At 43.4% G+C, this 19,194-nt stretch overlaps 1 protein-coding gene across 1 annotated transcript; it reads left to right on the top strand.

Moving 5' to 3' along the window:
- Window positions 1-501: 501 nt before the first annotated feature.
- On the top strand, window positions 502-2,439 carry LOC138674608 (protein FAM200C-like). The gene has a single exon (XM_069762425.1). It carries the CDS (start codon window positions 502-504, stop codon window positions 2,437-2,439), a length of 1,938 nt encoding a protein of 645 aa, XP_069618526.1.
- Window positions 2,440-19,194: the final 16,755 nt, after the last annotated feature.

Below are 19,194 nucleotides of genomic sequence, written 5' to 3' on the forward strand. Positions count from 1 at the left end.
TTCTACTACATCGACCACCAGGGACAGGTACGGGGGCACAGTGCAGCAGGAGCTCGGGCCCCTGGGGCCCATAGCTGTGATCGGCTGCAGCGTGATTTCTCCTCTTTATTTTACAGCCCGCACAGTGGTATGTATATACCGCACAGCCCGCACAGTGGTCTATCCATCCGGCTGTGCTGTATAGACCACTGTGCGGGCTGTGCTGGATAGACCACTGTGCGGGCTGTGCTGTATAGACCACTGTGCGGGCTGTGCTGGATATACCGCTGTGCGGCCTGTGCTGTATAGACCACTGTGCGGGCTGTGCTGTATAGACCACTGTGCACCCGACTAACCCGTGACGAAAAGAAGACAGCTCTTCTAGAGGTCTACTAAAGTTCTATAGCACAAGGACCAAAAGAAACCTGGAGTTGGCCCTGCTTGCAGACAAATCCACAAATTAAAGAAATAATGACTCAGAGCCTTCTTTTCACCCCACAGTACTGCCCTTTATTGAAGAAGATGGCTAAAAGAAAGAAGGATGAGGAGTATCGTACTTTTCAGCAGGAGTGGACAGACGAATTTGCCTTTGTGGAGAGAGCAGGTTCACCAGTTTGTCTTATATGCAATGATAAAATTGCATCCATGAAGCGGTCAAATATAAAGCGCCACTTTGACACACGCCATGCTTCATTTGCATCGAAATATCCTGCAGGGGACAGCAGGAAGAAAGCCTGTCAAGAGCTGCTGTGCAAAGTGCAAGCTAGTCAGCAGCAACTTCGAGCTTGGACCCAACAAGGTGACTTAAATTCGGCTAGCTTTGTTGGTGCTTTGGCAATTGTCAGAAACGGAAAACCATTCACAGATGGGGAGTATGCCAAAACATTTATGCTTGATGTTGCCAATGAACTTTTTGATGATTTTCCGGATAAAGCCAAGATTATCAAACGGATAAAAGACATGCCTCTGTCAGCAAGAACAGTTCATGACCGTGCCATCATGATGGCAAATCAGATTGAGGCATCCCAAGTGAAGGACATAAATACAGCTCTGTTCTTTTCTCTTGCTTTGGATGAATCAACTGACGTAAGCCATATATCTCAGTTCAGCATCATTGCAAGGTATGCTGTCGGTGACACGTTACATGAGGAAAGTCTTGCTGTTTTGCCTCTGAAAGGGACAACAAGAGGGGATGATTTGTTCAAGTCATTCACTGAGTTCACTAAAGAAAAAAATCTACCAATGCATAAACTTATTTCAGTGTGTACTGATGGTGCTCCAAGCATGGTAGGAAAAAACAAAGGATTTGTAGCGCTTCTTCGTGAACATGAAAAAAGACCTATCCTTAGTTTTCACTGCATCCTACATCAGGAGGCACTTTGTGCTCAGATGTTTGGTGAGCAGCTTGGTGAGGTGATGTCACTTGTCATTCAGGTGGTCAACTTTATTGTTGCCCGTGCTTTAATTGATCGCCAGTTTAAAACACTCCTGGATGAAGTTGGGAATAATTATCCTGGTCTGCTTCTGCACAGCAACGTGCGCTGGCTGTCAAGAGGGAAGGTGCTCAGCCGTTTCGCAGCTTGTCTGAGTGAAATACGAACTTTTCTTGAAATGAAAAACGTTGACCATCCTGAGTTGTCCAACACTGAGTGGCTCCTGAAGTTCTTCTATCTTGTAGATATGACTGAACATCTGAACCAGCTCAATGTGAAAATGCAAGGCGTTGGTAATACAGTTTTATCGCTTCAACAAGCTGTGTTTGCATTTGAAAATAAGCTGGAACTGTTTATCGCAGACATTGAAACAGGTCATTTAATACACTTTGAAAAACTGGGAGAGTTTAAAGATGCATGCACAGCAAATGACCCTGCACAACATCTTGATATTCAGCAGCTAGCAGGCTTTACATCCAATCTCCTGCAATCATTCAAAGCGCGCTTTGGAGAATTTCGTGAGCACACTCGTCTTTTTAAGTTCATCACTCATCCACATGAGTGTGCACTGGACAGCACTGACCTGAGTTATATCCCTGGTGTCTCCATCAGAGATTTTGAGCTACAAGCTGCTGACCTGAAGGCTTCAGACATGTGGGTGAATAAGTTTAAATCACTTAATGAAGATTTGGAAAAACTTGCACGACAGCAAGCAGAGTTGGCAAGCAAACACAAGTGGAGAGAAATGAAACAACTCCAACATGCAGACCAGCTGATTGTCAAAACTTGGAATGCACTTCCTGTCACATACCAAACACTGCAGCGTGTGGGTATTGCTGTACTGACAATGTTTGGCTCTACCTATGCATGCGAGCAGTCTTTCTCACATCTAAAGCACATCAAGACTAACATACGTTCACGTTTAACGGATGGAAGCCTCAACGCCTGCATGAAGCTAAACCTCACCACGTATGAACCAGATTACAAAGCCATCAGCAAATCCATGCAGCACCAGAAGTCACATTAATGGTAGGAAGTATTCTATTCATCGTTGGTTAGCAACAGCATTAAAACGTTATTATGTTATAAAAAAAAGAGTTCGGAGATTTGTTGTTCTTTAAAATTAAATACAAGTCAATGTGTGCACTTTATGTACAGTGAGACTATTTAATAAAGTTCAATTATTTATTACGCTGGGTGTGCCTGCTTGTATGTACCACTTTAAGTAGTAAATGCTTTAGTTCCCTATGGGTCTGAGCCTCTCTTTTTTGTTCATTTTCTGTAAGACCAACACTTAGGGCCACTGACAGATACAATTGCTCCAGCGGTCACTTAGTACACAAAGGAGTGTTCCTCATTGCTGCACTAAGCCACCGCTGGACCTAAACAATAATTCGCTGTAAAATAATAAAATAGACAATTGACATAACTGACAATGCGTTGTGTGACATGTCCAACATTCCAGCTTCTTTCTTCTGCGAATGCCTCAAAGCTGGCATTCTCTCAACATCAGGTGGGAAGAATGCCAGCTTCCAGTCATGCGCAGGAAAAAGAAGAAGCCAGACTGCTGGACTGATGTCATGCATCGCAAGCTCACAATGTAAGTTATTTATTTAATTTTTTACTGCTAATTACCATTGTTTCAGTCCAGTTGTGGCTTTATACAGCAGGGAGGAGCATTCCTTGCTGTACTAAGTGAACATTGGAGCGATTGATCTGTCAATGGCCCTTTAAACATATTGTACGGCTCTCGCGGAATTATATTTCAAAATATGTGGCGTTTACGGCTCTCTTAGCCAAAAAGGTTCCTGACCCCTGAGCTAGTCCATAGTGTGTCGTATCTATCTATCTATCTATCTATCTATCTATCATATATATATATATATATATATATATATATATAGTAAGGTGGCTACCGGACACGTAGTTGATGGGAGGTATGTATCAAGGAGGTGGCTGTCCTCTGTAACGTAAACCTGGAGAAACGCTCTAGTACACATACAGTTCTGGCAAAAATTAAGAGACCACCACATCAAAACTCTGTCAAGAGCAGCCCAATCTCCAGACCTGAACCCCATTGAAAACCTCTGGAATGTAATCAAGAGGATGATGGATAGTCACAAGCCATCAAACAAAAAAGACTGGTGGAAAGCATGCCAAGACGCATGAAAGCTGTTTAAAAATCATGGTTGTTCCACAAAATATTGATTTTTGAACTCTTCCTGAGCTAAAACATTAGTAATGTTTTTAAATGATTATGAACTTGTTTTCTTTGCAATATTTAAGGTTTGAGAGCACTGGTTTTTTTATTTTGTCAGAAACAAAATACAAAATTTATTGCTTGGAAATTCGGAGACATGTTGTCAGAAGTTTCTAGAATAAAAGAACAATTTATATTTTACTCAAAAATATACCTATAAAGAGAAAAATCAGATAAATGGAACATTTTGCAGTGGTCTTCATTTTCGCCAGAGCTGTATATACTTACAACCGATTACCAAGTTAATGAATGTTTGTTTTCCTTTATACACAGATACAGTATATCTGCATGGTATGGGCATGTAATAATCTGGGTGTGTACAGGCTCGTGTACAGAATCGATTTTCTCATATGAGAGCTTTTTGTAGTTTTCAAGGATGGCACCTTGATATTGTAAGGGGTTGTGCACATGTCTGCTTTTTGCCACGGATCGAGTGGTCCATGGAAAAAAATCAGAGACCTGTGAGATTTTGATCCCAGTGTTAGATCAAAATTAGGAATGCAAGTCTTCGGGTTTGTGAAAAAATCAGACCGCACTCAGATGACACTTATTTTTCTCACAACTGCCCATAGAAAGAAAATAACATAAAAAGTATAAGCTACATTTTAAAAAATAAATACATTTTACATGTGTACTTTTTTTTGTCTTTCTCGATGAAGAATCAGATATTGTTACTCAATTTTTATGATGTAAATTTTTTATTGTTTATTACACATTTGTTGCTTTCTGCTGCCCATTTTACTCATAAGATGTCTTACTTGTTCTGTCACAAAGCAGCTTACTGCTAAGGAAGAGCGAATACCAGGGCCGGACTGGCCATCGGGCACTTCTAGCAAATGCCAGAAGGGCCGGTGGCAGTAATGGGCCGCTCGCCAGCGCCGACTTCCCCCCCAGCACCGACTCACCTCCCCGCCAGCGCCGACGCATTCAACTATACCGGCGTCTATGATGCAGGTACAGTTCAATGCAATGATGGAGGAGAGAGAGCGTCTGCTGATGCTCCCTCTCCCATCATTCCCGCTCTGCCTCTGACACTGCGGGTGTGCGATGATGTCATATCATTGCGTACCTGCTGTGTGTAGGGCGGGCAGACTGAAGCTGCTGAGACCGGAGCAAGGAGCAGCGCAAGGAATGAGGAGAGGTGAGGAGAGTGTTTTTTTATTTTTTTAAATATATCAATGAGTGATAACTGGATTGTGGGGCTATTGGGGGGGCTGTATTACATTCTATGGGGGCTGTGCTGTATTACATTCTATGGGGGCTGTGCTGTATTACATTTTATGGGGAGGATTTATTACATTCAATGGGGGGCTGGCTGCATTACACTCTATGGGGGGCTGGCGGCATAACATTCTATGGGGGCTGGCTGCATTACATTCTATGGGGGCTGGCTGCATTACATTCTATCGGGGCTGTGCTGTATTACATTCTATGGGGGCTGGCTGGATTACAGTTATATGAAAAAGTTTGGGCACCCCTATTAATCTTAAGCTTAATGTTTTATAAAAATAGTTTTTTTTGCAACAGCTATTTCAGTTTCATATATCTACCGTGTTTTCCCCGAAAGTAAGACAGCGTCTTACATTCTTTTTACCCCCAAAAGCCCCACTATGTCTTACTTTCAGGGTATGTCTTATATTGGGGAAAAAAATGTCGATTTTTGTTTTAAACATAAAATTAACATTTATTAACAACCTGAACAGTATGGTATTCACCACAAAACAGTTTTATAAAAGCAAATGCCAAGAATGTCTTGTTACAACCGTATCATGATGGTACCGTATTTCCATGTATAACATGTAAAACAATGAAAAACGGTAAGAACGAACAGTCTGAATATGTTATACTGGAAGATAAAACAGATTTATTCCATGACAACCATGTCATCATCTTCAGGAACATCTTCATAAACATCCATACTCTGAGGTTCCTGTGGATTTTCTTGGGACTCTCGGGACACCATTTCCTGCTGAATCATTGGCCCATATCTGTCATGGGTAGCAATGGCACTGTCCTGAAATGAGCAGGTCTTGTCCAGGTAGCCAGCTTGCAGTGCATTTGCAACGCAGGTGTCAGTGATCTTATCCCAGGAATTCTTAACCCAGTTCACAATCTCTGGCAGTCTTGGCTTCACAAAGTTCCCACGTACATTTCTCTCCATGCGGTTTTCAATGTAGTCATTGATTTCCCCACGCAGATAGTCCTTGAACGGCTTGTTAATGGCGATATCCAGAGTCTGGAGATAAGCCGTCATCCCTGCAGGAATCATGATTTGGTCGATTCTCCGCTCATGAAGGAAGTTTTTCATGTTTTTGGCGCGGTGTGTGCTGGCTGCATCCCAGATCAGCATCCCTCTTTTGTTCCCTCGCATAACAAGCGGCAGCATTAAAGCAAGCCACTTCCTTATAACAGCTTGTGTGGCTTTTTCAGTTTCCAGCACATAAATGCCAGAAACCCGTTCAATCTTGTCCTTCTTGCCCTTTGCAATGAGAAGCGGTGTTACTTTAGTGCCATCCAGGCGAATCGCCAAAATGCAGGTGACACGTGCACTTTCATAAGCGGTGGAGGGAACGTACACTGAGGGCGCACCTCGTTGATCAATGGTGGTTTGAGCTGCTTGGCCCATGAACACGGCAGTTTCATCCATGGCGATCATGTTGCAAAGACTGTATTTAGAGAAGTCAATGTCATCCACAAACTTCTTGTAGGCAAATGCACGTTTTACAATCTCAGCATCCTCCAGCCTAAAGAGGGTTGTGGATCTTCTCAAAGACAGGTCATTGCGTTCAAGAAAGCTATCCACCCAGTGCTGTGATGCCTTGAATTGTTCAGGGGAAATGTCAAACTGTGGTGCCACTGCAAGGGCATACTCCTGAATCTGAGCCCTGGTCACCACCAATGTCTTTGCTCTCCTGTCTGCAACCCACTCTGAGACCAGGCTTTCCAGCTCTGTATACATTGGTTGCCGACCACATCCAATCTTGCGCTTTTTAGCCATTCCGCTCTCCACTTTTTCACTCAGCTTAGTGTATTCTGCACGCCATTTTTGGACCAGTCGGTGATCCAACATTTTCTCCTTGCAGAACTCCACTACATTTTTGCCCCAAGATTCTTCGACAATCGCTTTTTTATACTCCACGGTGTAGCTCTTCCTTTTACCACTGGAACCAGAAGCGCTCATGTCTAGGGGCAAAAATATAGCGCACAGTATAAGCACTGCTTATGGTTCCATATCACAGTCTCCCATAGGGTTGCAGCCCCATACAGTATCCCACACAGCCTGCCATCCATAGGGTTACAGCCCCATACAGTATCCCACACAGCCTGCCATCCATAGGGTTACAGCCCCATACAGTATCCCACACAGCCTGCCATCCATAGGGTTACAGCCCCATACAGTATCCCACACAGCCTGCCATCCATAGGGTTACAGCCTCATACAGTATCCCACACAGCCTGCCATCCATAGGGTTACAGTCCCATACAGTATCCCACACAGCCTGCCATCCATAGGGTTACAGCCCCATACAGTATCCCACACAGCCTGTCATCCATAGGGTTACAGCCCCATACAGTATCCCACACAGCCTGCCATCCATAGGGTTACAGTCCCATACAGTATCCCACACAGCCTGCCATCCATAGGGTTACAGCCCCATACAGTATCCCACACAGCCTGTCATCCATAGGGTTACAGCCCCATACAGTATCCCACACACACAGCCTGCCATCCATAGGGTTACAGCCCCATACAGTATCCCACAGTAAGTGTACCGTAATGGCGATCAATTCCTCTGCGGTGCTGGGTAGAGGTGTGGATTCTTCCTCATGCAGGAGCCGCTGGGCCAATCAGAGGGGCCACCAGCGGCTGCACATGAGGGCACTGAGGCTGCGTGTTGTTGCCGGACAACATTACTGCCGGACAACATTACTGCTGCTCCTGCGGCCTCCACATCCCTCCGCATCCCGCTCTAAGGGCTTGTTTCCATTTGCGAGATGCGTCCGAGTCTCGCATGTGGAAACGAAGCTCCTGCGCCGGCACTCCAGAGCGGAGCGCGCAGCTGCATAGGAACACATGGAGCCGCACGCTCTGCTCTGCAGTGCCGGCGCAGGAGCTTCGTTTCCACATGCGAGACTCGGACGCATCTCGCAAGTGGAAACAAGCCCTAACCACCGTACGGTACCGCATGGCTTATATTTTACGGTACCCCCAAAAGTCCCACTACGTCCTACTTTCGGGGGTACGTCCTACATTATCCGACCCCCTTAAACCCCCCACTACGTCTTACTATCGGGGAAACACGGTAATAACTGTTGGACACAGTAATGTTTCTTCCTTGAAATTAGGTTTATTGTACTAACAGAAAATGTGCAATCTGCATTCAAACAAAATTTGACAGGTGCATAAATATGGGCACCTCACCAGAAAAGTGACATTAATATTTAGTAGATCCTCCTTTTGCAAAAATAACAGCCTCTAGTCGCTTCCTGTAGCTTTTAATGAGTTACTGAATCCTGGATGAAGGTATTTTTGACCATTACTCTTTACAAAATAATTCCAGTTCAGTTAAGTTTGATGGTCGCCGAGCATGGACAGCCCTCTTCAAATGATCCCACAGATCTTCAATGATATTCAGGTCTGGGGACTGGGATGGCCATTACAGAACAGTGTAATTGTTCCTCTGCATGAATGCCTGAGTAGATTTGGAGCGGTGTTTTGGATCATTGTCTTGCTGAAAGATCCATCCACTGCGTAACTTCAACTTTGTCACTGATTCATGAACATTATTGTCAAGAATCTGCTGATACTGAGAGGAATCCATGTGTCCCTCAACCTTAACAAGATTCCCAGTGCCGGCATTGGCCACACAGCCCCAAAGCATGATGGAACCTCCACCAAATTTTACAGTGGGTAGCAAGTGTTTTTCTTGGAATGCTGTGTTTTTTGGCCGCCATGCATAACGCCTTTTTGTATGACCAAACAACTCAATCTTGGTTTCATCAGTCCACAGGACCTTCTTCCAAAAAGAAATTGGCTTCTCCAAATGTGCTTTTGCATACCTCAGCCGACTCTGTTTGTGGCGTGCTTGCAGAAACGGCATCTTTCGCATCACTCTCCCATACAGCTTCTCTTTGTGCAAAGTGCGTTGCATAGTTGATCGATGCACAGTGACACCATCTGCAGCAAGTTGATGCTGCAGCTCTCTGGAGGTGGTCTGAGGATTTTCCTTGACTGATCTCACCATTCTTCTTCTCTGCCTTTCTGATGTTTTTCTTGGCCTGCCACTTCTGGCTTTAACAAGAACTGTACCTGTGTTCTTCCATTTCCTTACTATGCTCCTCACAGTGGAAATTGACAGGTTAAGTCTCTGAGACAGCTTTTTGTATCCTTTCCCTGAACAACTATGTTGAATAATCTTTGTTTTCAGATCATTAGACAGTTGTTTTGAGGAGCCCATGATGCCACTCTTCAAAGGAGATTCAAACAGGAGAACAACTTGCAAGTGGCCACTTTAAGTAGCTTTTCTCATGATTGCATACACCTGACTATGAAGTTCAAAGCTCAATGAGGTTAGAAAACCAAAAAAAGTGCTTTAGAAAGTCAGTAAAAAGTAGGTAGGAGTATTTAAAACAAGAAAATGATAAGGGTGCCCATACTTATGCACCTGTCAAATTTTGTTTGAATGCAGATTGCACATTTTCTGTTAGTACAATAAACCTCATTTCATGGCAGAAACATTACTGTGTCCAACAGTTATTAGATATATGAAACTGAAATAGCTGTTGCAAAAAAAAACAATTTTTATAAAACATTAAGCTTAGGATTAATTGGGGTGCCCAAACTTTTTCATATAACTGTATATTATATGGGGGCTGGCTGCATTACATTCTTTGGGGGCTTGCTGCATTACATTCTATGGGGGCTGGCTGCATTACATTCTATGAGGGCTGGCTGCATTACATTCTATGGGGACTGTGCTGTATTACATTCTATGGTGGCTGGCTGCATTACATTATATGGGGGCTGGCTGCTTTACATTTTATGGGGGCTGGCTGCATTACATTCTATGGGGGCTGTGCTGTATTACATTCTATGGGGGCTGGCTGCATTACATTCTATGGGGGCTGGCTGCATTACATTCTATGGGGTGCTGTATTATATTCTATGGGGTGCTGTATTATATTCTATGGGGGGCTGTATTATCGTCTATGGGGGGCTGTATTACATTCTCTGGGGGTACATTATATTCCACGGGGAGCTGCATTATACTATACGAGGAGGACTGCATTGTATTCTATGGAGTAACTACATTATATTCTGTGGGGGGCTGCATTAGGGGGCTACCATATATTATATATGAAGACACAAAAGAGAATGGTAAAACCAAAAACACTCAGTTTGAAAAAATGTTTGCAGTAATCCGCAAGTGCTAGTAAAAGATGTAAATAACAGGGTATTTGGTTGATACGTTTTTTGCAAAAAATGTATACTAAGCTGCTCTACCAATCTTCACGGTATACCCATATCAGAGCAGTCCTAACTAATGTATGCAATCCCTATCTGATGTATTTAAAAACCTGATCATCTGTATATTACCTGTGTGAACAGGGTTCAGAGAGGAAAAATCCATGTGTGCATACAGGACAGAACAGCTTTTGTGCAGCTAGCCCAAGAGGAGTGGTGGAACTCCCCAGTCTTGTAGACACAAGAGAACAATCATGGAAACAGGAACACATGGGCTACTTGCACAGTGAACAAGTCTGTAAGAACATGTTCACACACCACCAAGAAACCTGAAGACACAAAAGAGAATGGTAAAACCAAAAACACTCAGTTTGAAAAAATGTTTGCTGTTATTTACATCTTTTACTAGCACTTGCGGATTACTGCAAACATTTTTTCAAACTGAGTGTTTTTGGTTTTACCATTCTCTTTTGTGTCTTCAGGTTTCTTGGTGGTGTGTGAACATGTTCTTACAGACTTGTTCACTGTGCAAGTAACACATATATTATATATGCAGGGGCTGCATTATACTATATGAGGGGGCAGCATTATATTCTCTGGGGGGGTTACATTATACTCGGGCTACAATATATTCTGTGGGATGGCTGCATTATACTCTGGGGTGGCATCATTATACTATATGTGGGCTGCATTATACTGTATCGAGGACTATGGGGAATACATTATACTATATTAAGAACTATGGGGTGCATTATACTATGGGAAGTGAATTTTACTACATGGATGACAATGGCGGGGCATTATACTATATAGAGCACTTTGAGGAATGTATTATACTATTTGGAGGACTGTGGCAGTACATTATACTATATGGAGAACTGAGGAGTGTATTATACTATATGGAGGAATTGCAGTGTATTTTAAAATATGGAGGACTATGAGGAGTGTAATGTAATATATGGAGGACTGAGGAGTGTATTATACTATATGAAGGACTGAGGAGTATATTATACTATATGGAGGACTGAGGAGTGTATTATACTACATGAAGGACTATGAGGAGCATATTATACTATATGGAGGAGTGTATTATACTATATGGAGGACTGAGGTGCATATTATAATATATGGAGGACTATGGGGTGTATTATACTAAACATGAAAAATGCTGCCTATTCATCGAGTGATTGGATTGATTATGTGGGAACAGAAATTGTTGATCTCAGCAGCACATCGCTGGTGTATACTGCTGATATGCTGCTGATAACATGATGTTCTATGGGGATAAATTGATCTAATTGTGATTGTTCTGTTCCCTTTATTCTTTCTCAGTTGGTGTAAAGAGGCCGAGAAACAAGGCAACGACTTTAGTATTGTCGTACACTCGTTTAGTGGTTTGAGATCAGTGCATGTAAATACAACAGAAATTCTTCACAGGGAGACAAAGCAAAGATGATGACAGTTGTAGTTAGCACCCGGCGCCTGGGAATAGCGCTAACTCTACTGCTTTTCCCAGCCGCCAGAGCATTTAATTCTGGTATGTGTAATGATTTTTAGGGTTGATGTCAGCTGTGCAATGTCAGCTGCCATCAATCCCTGGTGTAAGTAATGGAGAGGTGTCTATCAGACACCCCCACTACTAAACCAGACCTGGCGAGATCCAGCGACTCTGAAGAGCGGTAACGGTAGTAACAACACTGATCTTCACTGTCGCCAAGCTCAGTGCAAGACCCGGAATATCTGAAGAGTGGTGACATTACTGATGTCACCGCTCTTCAGAGTCACCGGGTCTCGTGCTGCGCAGTAGAACCAAAAGTGGCTGTAGGCAAAGTTTATGGAGCATCAGAATGAGGTTCCATAGCCTTTGGTCATCTCAATCCCTTCATTATCTACGAGATCCAGTTATGTAGGTAGTGTAGCGGCTTTTCTTGGTACTGCAACTAAAAGCAATAAATAGGACTGAGCTGTAATGCTGGATACAGCTGTAATTGTACGTTATATAGTCGCGTTACACTCCCCTCACTTCTTGTAATCTACAAGTGTACAAAGATATTATACAGTCACCATGTGACAAGTGGGCCTGTGTAACTTCAAATGCCAGGGCTGAATTTTAGTCCCAGTCCGGCCTGGCGAACACAAATTGTAAAGCTCGATGTTCGTGCCGGACATCTAGTGTCTGGTACATGACTCCGAACATGGACTTTTTAACGCAAAGCCGGTTTAATATTTTGGTTTGGTGACAAATAAAATTTGTTGAAAGGCTGCAGCGCAGCCAATCAGCAAACTTTTAAGCTGTGAGCTTTTACGGAGCCATCAAAGCCGTTTCAAGTATTGGCAATTGGCCAGGGTACCACGTAACCTTGCTTGTATAAATGCCAGATCAGGGGTGCTGGCGTTATTCTGTTGTGCTTAGCATAAAGCCAGGATGCAGCTGGAGTGAATTACAGTGTTAGGTTCTGTGTGTGCGCACTCTGCAAAAAAGCCTCTCTTTGTGTGAAATCTGCACACGTATCTGTAGGATTAGTGTGCCTTTAAGCCTCTGAGTATTAAGTACCTGTGTTTGTGGGAGTACTGTGCCAAAAAGCCTCTTTGTTTACTCTGCACCTGTGTCTGTGGAAGTACTGTGCCTTTCAGCCTCTGGGTACTCTGCATCCATGTCTGTGGGAGAACTGTGCTTTTAATCCTCTCTGTGTACTCTGCACCCATGTCTGTTGGAGTACTGTTCCAAATAGATTCTGTGTACACTGCAGCCATGTCTGTGGTAGTACTGTGCTAAAAAGCCTCTGTATGTACGCTGCACCTGTGTGTGGGAGTACTGTGCCTTTATGCTTCTTTCTACTCTGCATCAATATCTGTGTTAGTAATGTGACTAAAAACATTTTTTTTTAATCTGCACAAGTGTCTGTAGGAGAACATGTGCAAAAACATCTTTTCTAATCAGCACTCATGTCTGTGGGAGTACTGTGTGTAAAAACAAGTTTTTATCTGCATCAGTGTTTGCAAAAGTAGTTTTCTAGATAAAGAAAATGTTATACTCAGCACTCATGTTTATGGCATCACTGCGCCTTTAAGCCTCTATGCACTCTATACCCATGTCTGTGGGAGTAGTGTGGCAAAAAAAGTTCTAGTCTGCACCAGTGTCTTTGGGAGTACTGTGCTTTAAAACAATTTTCTCTACTCTGCACCCATGGCTGTGGGAGTAGTGTGCCTATAAATAAAATGTTCTACTCTGCAACCGTGTCTGTGGGAGTACTATTCCTAAAAACAAGTTTTCCTACTGTGCACTCATGTCTGTGGGAGTAGTATGCATTAAAACAACATTTTCTACTCTGCAACCATTTCTGTTGGAGTACTGTGCTTCTAAAAAAAAATTTCTACTCTGCACCCGTGTCTGTGGAAGTACTGTGCATAAAAACACATTTTTCTACTCTGCACCCATGTCTGTTGGAGTATGGTTTATAAAATCAAATATTTCTACTCTGAATTAGAGGCTTTGGGAGTATTGTGTATATAAACACATTTTTCTATTCTGCACCAATGTCTGTGGGCGTAGTGTGCCTAAAAACAATTTTTTTTACTCTGCACCCATCTTTGTGGCAGTACTGTTTCCAATAACAAATTTCTCTACTCTGCACCCGTGTCTGTGGGGGTAGTGTACCTAAAATCATGATGTTGAAAAGGTGTTAGATTGGATGGCTTAGAGTGCTTCCATTTCCTTTGCATTATCTTCTACCCATTCACTGCAGATACTGCACAGTTGTAACCTGCGGACCATAGTTATCTGTCTTCTACCATAGCCCCTTGCAAATCAGCCAAGCAGTCTGAGCTTCAAGTCATGTGACCCAACTACTTGGCCCTGCCCCAGAAGTGGAAGAGAATGAGTCCTCTGATGCCCAACCACTTTTTATGTTGGAGGATGAGTACATAGCAGGGGCAGTGCACATGGCAAGTGGACCACCACTGGACAACTCAGAGGATGACAAAAGACAGTTGCCAACTAGAGAATCTTTCTGCAGTCGGTAGACCAGCAGGGAGGGGAGGGGTGAGGAGTGGGTGGAAGATGATGCTGGAGATGATGAGATTTAGACCCCAGATGGAGCAAAGTCCATCCTAGTGACATGTGCAGTTTGGAGGAACAGGAGGTGGTCATGCAGCCCCAGCAGCACAGCAAAAGAGGGAGCAGAGTGCAGCCACTGCCCACTGCGCCAAGGAAATGAACAAACCAAATACACCTACCTGACTTGGCATTTCTTTAGCCAATGTGCTGATAACAAGACATGAGTGGTTTGCACTCTGTGCCTTCAAAGCATGAAGCAAGGCATAAATGTTCTGAACCTGAACACCACCTGTATGATAAGGCATCTGAATTTCAAGCACAAGGTGCAGTGGAGTACACACCTTTAAAAGCATAACAGATCTACTGCTCCCTCTTCTACTCCAATCTTGGCCTCTTCCTCACGCTCAGGATAAACAAGGCTACCTGCCTGATCGCAAAGAGAGGATGTTACAGCACCTCCACAGCCAGTGTCACCGAGCATCTCCACACCATTCCAAGTAAGAGTTCAGCTCTCTATCCCCAAACCATTGAGAGAAAGAGGAAATACCCCCCTACCAACCCATGATAATGGTCCTGAAAGACAGAATTTCCCATGTCTGGCCTTTGAAATGATGTCATTCCGGCTGGTGGAGACGGACAATTTTAAAAAACTGATGGTGATTGCTGTCCCTCAGTACATTGTTCCCAGCCACCACTACTTTCCCAGGTGGGCAATCCCTGCACTGCACACACATGTTGCAGACCAAATCAAATGGCTCCAAGGGTAGGTTCATGAACCAACAGCGGCAAAATACACAACTGTCCAGCCAGGTGACAGTTTTGGAAGATGAAGAGGAGGAACTGTGTCCACCGCAGGGTGGCACTAAAAGCAGTTAACAAGCATCACTTATGCATGGTTGAGGAGATGTAGAGGACCCAGACCATACACCTCCCACTGAGGACAGCTAGTCATTGTGTCTGAGTAGTCTGGCAAATACATGCTTCAGTGCCTGAACATCGACCGCCGAGTTGTTCCGATTGTTGTCACTGCTGATTACTGGGTGGCCACCCTGCTGGATCCGTGCTACAAGGACAACATACCATCCATATTTCTACTGTAGGGGATCATATAAATTCGAGAATACAAGCGCAGGCTGGTAGTTTCACATGATATTGAGGGCACAGTGGAAGAAAATGTCAGAGGAGGAAGAAGTCACCAATGCAGCTGGGTCACCATCACCACTATGGAAGGCAGGGTTAGCATGGACGAAATGTGGCAAATTTTCTCAGCATGCAATAACAACTGGTCCGTATTAGCAGAAGGCAGCATTACAACAACATTGTGGAAGAGTATGTGTCCACACGTCTCCACGTACTAACTGATAGGTCTGCACAATTTAACTTCTGGGTCTCCAGATTGGATACATGGTTTGAGCTTGCCCATTATGCTTTGGATGTGCTGACCTGCGCTGCAGTGAGTGTACTGTTGGAACATGTGTTTAGCATAGCAGGGGATGTGATCACAGACAGCCACATCTGCCTGTCCACAGCCAATGTGGGGAAACTAACATTCATTAAAGCAAACAAGGCATGGATCCCAAGAACTTGTCTTTACCTCTGGCTCACTAGAAAACTCAACCATTTGCACTCAGCCATTGTTATACTCTATTTGCCTTTCATTTAATTTTCAAGCCTCCTTAAATAAAAACAACAAACAAAACAAAAAAAACCCACAAAACAATGGAGCCTACCTCCTCCTCCGCCAATTCCACCTACCACGTCACTTCCACCTCCACGTGTACCTCCACCTCCACTTCCACTTGGACCTGTGCCTCCTAGTTCTAGACTGCTATTTATTATTTTTTTAATTCTATGTTCTTTTAAATCAGTTCCCTAAAAAAAAAAAAACAGAAACAATATTGGACACCCCCTCCCCCGCCTCTTCCACCTACACTGCCACATCTATCGACTCCACCTACTCCACCTCTCTCCTCCTCCAATAGAACCTCTGCCTTCTGGTTCAAGATTATTATTTAGTTTTATTTTTTATTCTTTGCTCTTTTAAGTTGTTTCCTTGTTTGCAGAGTAATTTTCCTGCTCTTACCCCCATTGTGCTTCATTTTTGCAGCCCCATAGCCCTTACTATGACCATTTTTCATTCATTTTAAAGAAAAAAGTTCATGTCCCTATTGACTTCTATTGGGTTTGGGTGCAGGGTCAAGTTCTGGGTGAAGTTCAAACTCTGAATTATCCTTCGGCCAAACCCAATAAACCTGAACATCCAAGGGTCTACTCGTCCTTACTTACAACGTCCGTGGCCTTGCCAAGCAAACAATTTAGAATCGAGTAAAGGAAAGAAGAAAAAATAGGAAATCCAAGCTTTTTTTTCCTCCAGGCCCTCAGGTTAAAGAGCAATATGTTTTTTCTACAATGTGCCACTGCTTGACCCTAACTTGCCATGTAAACTGGATTTTAAGAAAATGGCGCATTATTATCTCATTATAAATATGTAATACCTAATATTAAAGGGGTATTCCCATCTCCAGGAGCCTATCCCAATATGTAGTACAGTAGGTGTAATAATAAAAATAATAATATTATCAGATACCTCCAATTAAAAATTTAGTAGAGTTCTTCTCATTTGCTATGTCACTTACCCCATGTGCATGGCATTGCAGAAACCCAAAAATGATGCACAACAGAGCACACGTTGACTTTCTAAACACCATTAAAGTCAATGGCTCAGTCAATACATTCGCCTAAATCACGTTGGGCTGGAGGTTCAGATGCAAGCCCAGATGGGACCACTAAACATGGGCAAGAAAGCAATGTGAAAGAAGCCTAAAAGATCCTCTCTTTCTTTACCCGGCACCAATGCAAGGATGTTTGTAACTGAAGAATATTCAGATATACCTGCGAATTGGAACCAGAGGATTAACAAAAAGTGATAATCCTACAGAAGAAGACAGGCCAGAAGTCAAAACCAGGGAATAGCGACAATCCAAAGGGCAAGAAATTAAGCAAAATCTAAGAAGTGAGCAAGGCCAGATCAAGGACAGTCAATGTTGAATGTTTAGAAGATGTGACTAGATCAGGAACTGGTGCTCAAGGAAGAGTCAAAGAACCTTGCCTATTTAATTGGGCCCACAGATTTGGTTAGTGTCGGCTTGCCATAAAAACCGAGCACATGGAGCAGTAATGTGGTGAAATGTCAAGAATAGGGTTGAGCGAAACGGGTCGTTCATTTTCAAAAGTCGCCGACTTTTGGCAAAGTCGGGTTTCATGAAACCCGATCCGACCCCTGTGCGGGGTCGGCCATGCGGTACGCGACTTTCGCGCCAAAGTCGCGTTTCAATGACGCGAAAAGCGCCATTTCTCAGCCAATGAAGGTAAACGCAGAGTGTGGGCAGCGTGATGACATAGGTCCTGGTCCCCACCATCTTAGAGAAGGGCATTGCAGTGATTGGCTTGCTGTCTGCGGCGTCACAGGGGCTATAAAGGGGCGTTCCCGCAGACCGCCATGTTACTGCTGCTGATCTGAGCTTAGGGAGAGGTTGCTGCCGCTTCGTCAGAAGCAGGGATAGCGTTAGGCAGGGTCCATTAACCACCAAACCGCTTGTGCTGTAGCGATTTCCACTGCCCAACACCACCTTCGGTGTGCAGGGACAGTGGAAGCTACATTTTTTTTTTTTTTCCCCTCAGCGCTGTAGCTCATTGGGCTGCCCTAGAAGGCTCCCTGATAGCTGCATTGCTGTGTGTACGCCGCTGTGCAAACCAACTGCTTTTTTCAAAGCACAAATCCTCTTGTTCCTTCCTTTCTGCACAGCTATCTTTTTTGTTTGTACACACTTTTTATTTAATTTGTGCATCAGTCCACTCCTTATTGCTGCCTGCCATACCTGGCTGAGATTACTGCAGGGAGATAGTAATTGAAGGACACTCCCTGATTTTTTTTTTTTTTTTTTTTTTTTTTTTTTGTGGGAGATTAAGATTAACATTTCTGCTAGAGTGCCATCCCTGTCTGTGCCATCTCTCAGTCAGTGGGCCATAGAAAGCCTATTTATTTTTTTGCTTGATTTGGGTTATAAAATCTACCTGAAAAAATCACTACATCAATCAGTGGGAGAAAAATATTGGCCTCAGGGCTTGTGTGCCACTCTTGACTCCTGTGTGTGCCATCTCTCAGTCAGTGGGCCACAGAAAGCCTATTTATTTTTTTGCTTGATTATGGTTCTAAAATCTACCTGAAAAAATCACTACATCAATCAGTGGGAGAAAAATATTGGCCTCAGGGCTTGTGTGCCACTCCTGACTCCTGTGTGCATCATCACTCACTCAGTGGGCCATAGAAAGCCCATTTTTTTTTTTTTTTGCTTTATTTGGGTTCTAAATTCTACCTGAAAAAATCAATAAATCAATCAGTGGGAGATTAATATTGGCCTTTGGGCTTGTGTGCCAGTCCTAAGCGTGCCATCTCTCTCTCTCAGATAGTGGGCCATAGAAAGCCTATTTATTATTTTTTTATTGGGTTTATAAATTTTCCCTGGAACCAAAAAAAAAAAGTGGGAGATTAATATTGGCCTCTGGGCTTGTGTGCCAGTCCTGAGCGTGCCATCTCTCTCACAAATAGTGGGCCATAGAAAGCCTATTTATTTTTTTGCTTGATTTGGGTTCTAAAATGTACCTGAAAAAATCACTACATCAATCAGTGGGAGAAAAATATTGGCCTCAGGGCTTGTGTGCCACTCCTGACTCCTGTGTGCATCATCACTCACTCAGTGGGCCATAGAAAGCCCATTTTTTTTTTTGCTTTATTTGGGTTCTAAATTCTACCTGAAAAAATCAATAAATCAATCAGTGGGAGATTAATATTGGCCTTTGGGCTTGTGTGCCAGTCCTAAGAGTGCCATCTCTCTCTCTCAGATAGTGGGCCATAGAAAGCCTATTTATTATTTTTTTTATTGGGTTTATAAATTTTCCCTGGAAAAAAAAAAAAAAGTGGGAGATTAATATTGGCCTC

This window comes from Ranitomeya imitator, chromosome 4 (genome assembly GCF_032444005.1).
Source record: "Ranitomeya imitator isolate aRanImi1 chromosome 4, aRanImi1.pri, whole genome shotgun sequence".
NCBI classification, from domain to species: Eukaryota; Metazoa; Chordata; class Amphibia; order Anura; family Dendrobatidae; genus Ranitomeya; species Ranitomeya imitator.

Excerpts from the sequence above, each read along its gene's own strand:
- LOC138674608 (XM_069762425.1), top strand. The coding sequence starts at position 502 with ATGGCTAAAAGAAAGAAGGATGAGGAGTATCGTACTTTTCAGCAGGAG.